This window comes from Hippocampus comes, unplaced genomic scaffold, assembly GCF_001891065.2.
Source record: "Hippocampus comes isolate QL1 unplaced genomic scaffold, H_comes_QL1_v1.1 scaffold62, whole genome shotgun sequence".
Taxonomy (NCBI): domain Eukaryota; kingdom Metazoa; phylum Chordata; class Actinopteri; order Syngnathiformes; family Syngnathidae; genus Hippocampus; species Hippocampus comes.
Window position 1 is genome coordinate 1081213 of NW_017806062.1, and position 9592 is coordinate 1090804.

Consider the following 9592-nt stretch of genomic DNA (forward strand, 5'->3'; position numbering starts at 1 on the left):
GGCGAACAAGTTACATTTCGGACAAGTATCATGCTCACGAAAGGATGACGAAAAAAGACCACGCTTAACGCTAAGCTAACCTAAAATTGACATGGGCTAAAGATATACGACTAATCCGATGTTTGAATTTGGCTTTGCAAGGGCCGCAAATGACAACAGATTTCTCCCGACAGCCGTCAAGCAAGTAAAGTTAAAAGGAAAAACTATGACTACTGCTGTGTTAGCGAGTCCTCTAGGTTTGGCTGGAAGCAACTAACATGAAATAAATTAAGCTGTGTTAACCGAGTAAAAAATGTCTTAACGCTGTAAATAATTTAATCTCCAAAGTTAACACTTACATTTTGGCAGCCCTAAAAATTAGGCCTAAAAATCAAGCCGCTCTGAAAGCTTGTATCTCGCCACAGCTAGCTTGCGAGCTAACAGGCTTGTGGGGTCCCTCACAGGCGGCAAGCTCATTTACAGCGTCACCTCCACGCTTAAGTGGGTTGAAGAACAAAGTTGAACTGTTCTGTAACTTATGACATCCAGGGATGAAGGTTTTTTTTGACGGTTCCACACAGCTAGCTAGCTAGATCCTCTATTTCGTTGTAGAAATGGGCTGAGTAATAACATTTAGCTCAATTGCATGAAGAAAATGGCCCAATTTGTTTCCACCTCAAATTCACATGAATGGAGGTTATTTGTTTGAAAATTAAAAAAAAAAATGTTTTGGGTTGTGTCAAGTTAACCAAATTTTAAAAGCGCGTTTGAAGAAATTAAACAGGTACATGACAAAGCAGCTGGTGTCCACTCAAGGAGCCATTTTGACACTTCCTTTAACAACCCTCATTAATAGACTTTATCATCCACTTTTGCTGGCTCAGCCTTCTTTTTTTATGCGCCAGGATTTATAGGACGCAAAGCTGCAAATGAGTCTTGTTCCATCGTCCGCAACATGTGGAGCGTGCATAAAGGTCGAACGAAACGCTTTATGTGGCTGCGCTCATCCTTCCTCTCTCGCCGCTGAGCTCACTTTTCTCTTTCATGGCGACATTGCCCTCGTCGAGGCTGAAGGTGGTTGTACCGCATCAAGCAGATTACAACCTCTTTTGAAATGCTGATCTACTGAAGACGCCGATCGTCTGCATTTGAAAGTGGACCTTCATTTCATTCTTGGGCTGCCTATTGAAATCTGGGGATAAAAGCAACAACAAACATCAATTGAATTACGCATAAATGAGAAATATTATGCTCCCCCCAACACACACCCACAATTTTAAACAATCTACACAAAGTTGACAATATATGATGGACACAACACTCCATTTGATCGTTTTTTTGTGGGGCTTTTTGTTCTCGCCTCTTTTGCAGCACTTTCAGCTCACTACCGGGTGTGCGAGCCCTACTCCGACCACAAGGGGCGCTACCACTTTGGCTTCCACTGCCCCCGACTGTCGGACAACAAGACGTACATGTTCTGCTGCCACCACAACAACACGGCCTTCAAGTACTGCTGCAACGACACCGAGTTCCAGATGCTCATGCAGATCAACCTCACGACCACCGCCGATGGCTATTCGCACAAGTAAGTCAGAGTACTCGATTACATACGATATCTGCACTTTGAGCGCAAACCACTGGACCGCCGGGCCGCCCCATTTTGTCTCTCTTTGTTTCTTTTACAGTAAAAATCCCTCAAGTAAACCAGGTTTCATGTCGGCATGCTTCCCAATTTTTGACATGACAATGAAAAAAAAAAGTGTTGATGAAACCATAGCTTCAGAGATACAAACACCATTTTAATCCGCATTTGGATTTGGCTCCGAATCAACACGGGCTACTTTAGCACTGCACTTTAGAAGTGCTTTTGATTATTTCACTAAAGTCATTTCGTATTCAGTACACACACCGTGCATGAGTAGTCCTTGGAGGTTATGTTGTTTCCTCTCTTGTCTCAGAGAGCCGCCCCCCTTGCAAAACGAAAGACCCGCCTTCAAACTAGGACAAGGGCTGGAGCACCAAACATAACATACTTGGGCAGATCTGTTTAACACGGCAAGAGTAAAAGCAATTTATTTCACAATGGCCTTGGCGCATGTCCGCGCTCCTTCACAAACACTTTATTTTCCCCCTCAAATGACACAGCGCCCCAGAGTGCACCTTGATGTTTTACAGGCTGAGCACAAATGCACTTCCCATTGTTTGATTTGATTTAAAATATTTTTAGTTATGACGATTGGTGTATTTTTAAGCGTCCTTGTTGATTATTTCATGATTGCGTCGCACCTGACTGCCAGGGGTGTCATACCTGAAATCCAATATGCAGCACTCCCGATTGATATGAATCCGTCGTGTGTCTACGATGAACTGGTGTGAACACATTCGAGCTGAGGGGGAAAAAGCAACGTGTGTGCCATCAGACACTCTCGGTTGGAGGACCGGGTTGACAAAAACGCAGCTTGCGCCACCGCTAATGCCCTCCCAGCATGCCACGTTGCCCTGCGGCATCGCATCCGATGACATTTCTTCTCTGCTCCCGCTGCTGCGTGAGCAAAGCGAGCTTGGAGCTTTAACGCAAGCGGCCGCAATTCCCAATTTATTCTCCTATCTATTCACTCGTCCGGGAACAGGGGTGTGGTCTTAGCGGGTGCAAGCAGCCCTACGTTGCTCACGACATTCATTTGTCGACGCGGTGTCGAATTGGGAATTGACATTTGCTTTTGTTGCGAGGTCAAGATCGATGTCGTCAATCGATGTGTTTTTGTTTTGCTGGCCTCCTACCTTGACTTCCACACCAGCACGCATGAAGCGCCTCTCTCGGATTCTAATAACCGACGCAAAAGGAAAGGAAAGTGTGCACACAGGCTAATGAAAGCATTTCAAATACACTCACAACTTGGTTGACAACTTCCCCTAGCAATCAAGTCAAGTGCTCCTTTTGAGAAGCGAACGCGAATCTGTCCGCCGAACAAAACGCACTGCAGCGACGCTTTCTTTTTTGGCTTTGGCGTGACAGCAGGTGCGTCACACCCCCGTGCGGCACGTGCTTATTTCTGCATGATTGTGCCTCTGCGGGATAACGTTTCATACAATGGAGTCTGACAGCCAGACTGACTGTCACTCCAAAGTGGCTGTGGACTTTCACCTGGCCCAGCTTCCCCATGTCACGAGTGGAAAAACTCGGCGCGGGGTTAGTTTGGCATAAATTAGTCGATGACGGGGCGGAAATTCCGAACGGCTTGCTCACAGAAACATTTTCCGATAGGCATATAACAAAAGATTTACTATGTTGTTGAATTTCACTCTTGACGGGTCACCACCGGCAGGCGCACCAGTAGACAAGCCATTAAAATGTCCGTTTTCCATAATACGCCCCGTTAAACATCCAGAGTGTAATGCGTCCATTTGTATGCAGTAATTACACGGCGCTGGTGGGAGTGTGGATCTACGGCTTCTTCGTCATGGTGCTGCTGGCTCTGGACTTCCTCTACTACTCGGCCATCAATTATGAGCTTTGCCGGGTCTACCTGGAAAAATGGGGGCTGGGCGGCCGCTGGCTGAAGAAGGCCCGCAGTCAGTGGCAACGCTCCATGGAGGACGAGGGCCAGGCCCAGGCTCCGCCCACGGTGCCCGGCCTCTACCAGCCTCGACAGAGCCTCCGAGGGGAGAGCCACAGCCCCACGCTGCTGCCCCACAACACGTCCAGCGCATGGTGAGTCACTGTGGGGTGCACGGAGAGGGCCGCTATCCCATAATATAAAACCGGTAAGGGTTTCACAAATCACCTTGGTAACAGCCAGGAAATTTGTATCAGCGATGACTTTATGTGTCCCCAAATGTATTTTTGATAATAAAAAAATGTCTTAACTTTTTCATCTAGGTTTTTTTTTTTTTGAACCACCGGGCCGCCACATTCCATCATTCTGCGTGGATATCGCCGCTAATGAACAAGCAAAAAAATCAGATCAAGAATATCGTAGGATTAATGCCTAAAATGCTGTAATTAGGCCAAACTGGTATTTTGGGCCTTCCTGGATATTTCTTTGTTGATTTTATCTCGTTTTGAAATCAAGGTAAAATAGTGTCAAGAACTATGACGGATGGATGGAGTGATGGGCACACGGAGGGAAAGAGGGGGTAAAAATATCCCAAATGCTACCGTAACGAGTCTCCCGGGATGTCAGCTGCCTGCCTTTTAGAGGACGGGACAGCTTGTCTAATCTGGCGTGTTTTTTTAATTTGAGCGGGACAGGCCGATGCGCGGGAGGCTTTGTGTGCGTGCCCGCGCGCGTGTTTGCATATGTGTTGGTTGAAGCTATCAGCTCATGTTCTTTTGATAAGGCAGTCCGCGGGAGCTGGAACAGATCGAACTTTAATTTCCTTGAGCGCGCTCCATTAATAAGGTACATTTTTCATTAGCATTCGAAGTCATGCAGACGTACTTCACCTTTAATGTTGTGCTGCTGCCCTGATGCTATAACTCATAAGAAATGAGCATTATGTTCAAGTTCAGTGGAATTTTTTTCTTCTCCTCCCGGAGGACATCATTGAAAAAGAAATACAGTTGTGCCTTGAGATATGAATTAAAATGCTGTCCCGAGGTTCGAACTCAGAACTTTGAAGCAGCCACCGTGCTGCCGTCTCCTGAGTCTTGCATATTTTTACATACGCAGATTTAAAGATCTCATTACTTTGACCACAAGCTAAGACTGTAAATTTTAAAAAAAATAGAAGCTGGCCCTCGTGACCTCCGAAAAATATTCCCTCATCGAAGTATTTTAACTTCCTGTCTCTGCTCTCGTCGTTCCTAACCTCTCGCCCTCCTCCGTGCGGCGCCGCGCTCCAAAACAAACCTCCGCGTCGTGTTCGCCCGTTCTGCCTTCGCATGGAGCGCTTGTTTCTCAGGCGCGCGGTGACGAAACGGCAGCGAGCGCTGATGCAACCGCAGAACTTTTAAGGACAAAAATAAAAGTGTTCCCTCTTTTCAGACGGGTGCTCCTCAATTATTCACAACACGGGTTTTACAGTAACTACAGTGCACGCGGGTGGAGGAAGCACTCATCTTGAGATGCCCCCCTCGGCCCTTTACTGCACATGCACTGAAGGAGCACGTCAGAAATAGTCGTGAAATATTCTGAAAATAGAAGCCAGGTATACTTGATGCTTCCAATTCTTACTCTCTCAAATAGGCAGAGTAAAATGCCGATTAAAAGTTTCAATGTCCTTTTCTCATATTTCATATTGACGAGCTATACGTGAAATGGCTTGTTGCTATCATTATACCGTATTGCAGCTACGTTCCAATTCAAAAGAACAAAGGAAGCGGAAACCAGGCTTTTGCTATACGCTACTAAATGTTTTGGGTTTTTTTTTTCACAGTTTGAATACATTGCTTGCCTACGCTTTAAGAAATAAGATTTTACTACAGGAGTGCCCAAGTCCGGTCCTCTTGTTTTCGATGCCTCCCTCCTCCAACACACCCGATTTTCCGCTCATCCGCAAGCCTTGCAGAAGCTTGATAAGGATCCTCATCATTTGAACAAGAAAAAGATTTTCAAACAAATCATCAACATTTCAAGCCACGAGAAAGACCAAACACAATCTCCTAATCTCCTCTTTGTCTTGCATGTCTTGTTCCCAACAGGGGTCCTGACCTCCAGCAGCAGCAGCAGCAGCGGCATTCTCATCATCATCATCGAACATGTGAGAGGAGCTCTCAGCATGCACAGGATGACCAGGTCCTGCTCAAGCTGAAGCAGCTCCCCTCTACCTCGGTCCCAGCCGAGCTCCCTGCCTCCTGCAGCCTCCCTCCTTTTCCACATGACCGCGAGAAGATGACTATCACCAGTCGGCAGTCCTTGAATGTCCTGGCGGTCATCTTCCTGCTGCTGTCCACTGCAGGTTGACACGATTTTATTTTATTTTTTCATGACCAGGTCCTGCTCAAGCTGAAGCAGCTCCCCTCTACCTCGGTCCCAGCCGAGCTCCCTGCCTCCTGCAGCCTCCCTCCTTTTCCACATGACCGCGAGAAGATGACTATCACCAGTCGGCAGTCCTTGAATGTCCTGGCGGTCATCTTCCTGCTGCTGTCCACTGCAGGTTGACACGATTTTATTTTATTTTTTCTAAGACTGAGAATGCGGTGAAGGGTCCCCTTGAAATTGCAGTTTTGAGGCCTTTCCCGTTCATTTTAGATTGCGCTGATCAACTTAACATGCATGGGCTATTTTAGTCTTCAATTAACCTAGAGTGATCGGCAGCGTGGCGGCGAACAAGTTACATTTCGGACAAGTATCATACTCACGAAAGGATGACGAAAAAAGACCACGCTTAACGCTAAGCTAACCTAAAATTGACATGGGCTAAAGATATACGACTAATCCGATGTTTGAATTTGGCTTTGCAAGGGCCGCAAATGACAACAGATTTCTCCCGACAGCCGTCAAGCAAGTAAAGTTAAAAGGAAAAACTATGACTACTGCTGTGTTAGCGAGTCCTCTAGGTTTGGCTGGAAGCAACTAACATGAAATAAATTAAGCTGTGTTAACCGAGTAAAAAATGTCTTAACGCTGTAAATAATTTAATCTCCAAAGTTAACACTTACATTTTGGCAGCCCTAAAAATTAGGCCTAAAAATCAAGCCGCTCTGAAAGCTTGTAGCTCGCCACAGCTAGCTTGCGAGCTAACAGGCTTGTGGGGTCCCTCACAGGCGGCAAGCTCATTTACAGCGTCACCTCCACGCTTAAGTGGGTTGAAGAACAAAGTTGAACTGTTCTGTAACTTATGACATCCAGGGATGAAGGTTTTTTTTGACGGTTCCACACAGCTAGCTAGCTAGATCCTCTATTTCGTTGTAGAAATGGGCTGAGTAATAACATTTAGCTCAATTGCATGAAGAAAATGGCCCAATTTGTTTCCACCTCAAATTCACATGAATGGAGGTTATTTGTTTGAAAATTAAAAAAAAAAATGTTTTGGGTTGTGTCAAGTTAACCAAATTTTAAAAGCGCGTTTGAAGAAATTAAACAGGTACATGACAAAGCAGCTGGTGTCCACTCAAGGAGCCATTTTGACACTTCCTTTAACAACCCTCATTAATAGACTTTATCATCCACTTTTGCTGGCTCAGCCTTCTTTTTTTATGCGCCAGGATTTATAGGACGCAAAGCTGCAAATGAGTCTTGTTCCATCGTCCGCAACATGTGGAGCGTGCATAAAGGTCGAACGAAACGCTTTATGTGGCTGCGCTCATCCTTCCTCTCTCGCCGCTGAGCTCACTTTTCTCTTTCATGGCGACATTGCCCTCGTCGAGGCTGAAGGTGGTTGTACCGCATCAAGCAGATTACAACCTCTTTTGAAATGCTGATCTACTGAAGACGCCGATCGTCTGCATTTGAAAGTGGACCTTCATTTCATTCTTGGGCTGCCTATTGAAATCTGGGGATAAAAGCAACAACAAACATCAATTGAATTACGCATAAATGAGAAATATTATGCTCCCCCCAACACACACCCACAATTTTAAACAATCTACACAAAGTTGACAATATATGATGGACACAACACTCCATTTGATCGTTTTTTTGTGGGGCTTTTTGTTCTCGCCTCTTTTGCAGCACTTTCAGCTCACTACCGGGTGTGCGAGCCCTACTCCGACCACAAGGGGCGCTACCACTTTGGCTTCCACTGCCCCCGACTGTCGGACAACAAGACGTACATGTTCTGCTGCCACCACAACAACACGGCCTTCAAGTACTGCTGCAACGACACCGAGTTCCAGATGCTCATGCAGATCAACCTCACGACCACCGCCGATGGCTATTCGCACAAGTAAGTCAGAGTACTCGATTACATACGATATCTGCACTTTGAGCGCAAACCACTGGACCGCCGGGCCGCCCCATTTTGTCTCTCTTTGTTTCTTTTACAGTAAAAATCCCTCAAGTAAACCAGGTTTCATGTCGGCATGCTTCCCAATTTTTGACATGACAATGAAAAAAAAAAGTGTTGATGAAACCATAGCTTCAGAGATACAAACACCATTTTAATCCGCATTTGGATTTGGCTCCAAATCAACACGGGCTACTTTAGCACTGCACTTTAGAAGTGCTTTTGATTATTTCACTAAAGTCATTTCGTATTCAGTACACACACCGTGCATGAGTAGTCCTTGGAGGTTATGTTGTTTCCTCTCTTGTCTCAGAGAGCCGCCCCCCTTGCAAAACGAAAGACCCGCCTTCAAACTAGGACAAGGGCTGGAGCACCAAACATAACATACTTGGGCAGATCTGTTTAACACGGCAAGAGTAAAAGCAATTTATTTCACAATGGCCTTGGCGCATGTCCGCGCTCCTTCACAAACACTTTATTTTCCCCCTCAAATGACACAGCGCCCCAGAGTGCACCTTGATGTTTTACAGGCTGAGCACAAATGCACTTCCCATTGTTTGATTTGATTTAAAATATTTTTAGTTATGACGATTGGTGTATTTTTAAGCGTCCTTGTTGATTATTTCATGATTGCGTCGCACCTGACTGCCAGGGGTGTCATACCTGAAATCCAATATGCAGCACTCCCGATTGATATGAATCCGTCGTGTGTCTACGATGAACTGGTGTGAACACATTCGAGCTGAGGGGGAAAAAGCAACGTGTGTGCCATCAGACACTCTCGGTTGGAGGACCGGGTTGACAAAAACGCAGCTTGCGCCACCGCTAATGCCCTCCCAGCATGCCACGTTGCCCTGCGGCATCGCATCCGATGACATTTCTTCTCTGCTCCCGCTGCTCCGTGAGCAAAGCGAGCTTGGAGCTTTAACGCAAGCGGCCGCAATTCCCAATTTATTCTCCTATCTATTCACTCGTCCGGGAACAGGGGTGTGGTCTTAGCGGGTGCAAGCAGCCCTACGTTGCTCACGACATTCATTTGTCGACGCGGTGTCGAATTGGGAATTGACATTTGCTTTTGTTGCGAGGTCAAGATCGATGTCGTCAATCGATGTGTTTTTGTTTTGCTGGCCTCCTACCTTGACTTCCACACCAGCACGCATGAAGCGCCTCTCTCGGATTCTAATAACCGACGCAAAAGGAAAGGAAAGTGTGCACACAGGCTAATGAAAGCATTTCAAATACACTCACAACTTGGTTGACAACTTCCCCTAGCAATCAAGTCAAGTGCTCCTTTTGAGAAGCGAACGCGAATCTGTCCGCCGAACAAAACGCACTGCAGCGACGCTTTCTTTTTTGGCTTTGGCGTGACAGCAGGTGCGTCACACCCCCGTGCGGCACGTGCTTATTTCTGCATGATTGTGCCTCTGCGGGATAACGTTTCATACAATGGAGTCTGACAGCCAGACTGACTGTCACTCCAAAGTGGCTGTGGACTTTCACCTGGCCCAGCTTCCCCATGTCACGAGTGGAAAAACTCGGCGCGGGGTTAGTTTGGCATAAATTAGTCGATGACGGGGCGGAAATTCCGAACGGCTTGCTCACAGAAACATTTTCCGATAGGCATATAACAAAAGATTTACTATGTTGTTGAATTTCACTCTTGACGGGTCACCACCGGCAGGCGCACCAGGAGAAAAGACATTAAAAAGTCAGTTTTTCATAA

At 46.2% G+C, this 9592-nt stretch overlaps 2 protein-coding genes across 2 annotated transcripts in view; both read left to right on the forward strand.

Annotated features, from left to right (window-relative positions):
* The window catches only part of LOC109529811 (uncharacterized protein KIAA1644 homolog), a 3988-nt gene extending 293 nt beyond the window's left edge, over positions 1-3695 (forward strand). The window contains exons 2-3 of the mRNA XM_019893272.1: positions 1342-1564; positions 3395-3695. Of these exons, the coding sequence (XP_019748831.1) occupies positions 1342-1564; positions 3395-3695 (524 nt within the window). The remainder of the gene's footprint in view (positions 1-1341; positions 1565-3394) is intronic.
* A 2220-nt stretch (positions 3696-5915) lies between these two features.
* LOC109529817 (uncharacterized protein KIAA1644 homolog) overlaps positions 5916-9592 on the forward strand; it is an 11382-nt gene continuing 7705 nt past the window's right edge. Inside the window, exons 1-2 of the mRNA XM_019893281.1 lie at positions 5916-6078; positions 7596-7810. Coding sequence (XP_019748840.1) covers positions 6012-6078; positions 7596-7810 — 282 coding nt within the window. The 5' untranslated portion in view covers positions 5916-6011. The remainder of the gene's footprint in view (positions 6079-7595; positions 7811-9592) is intronic.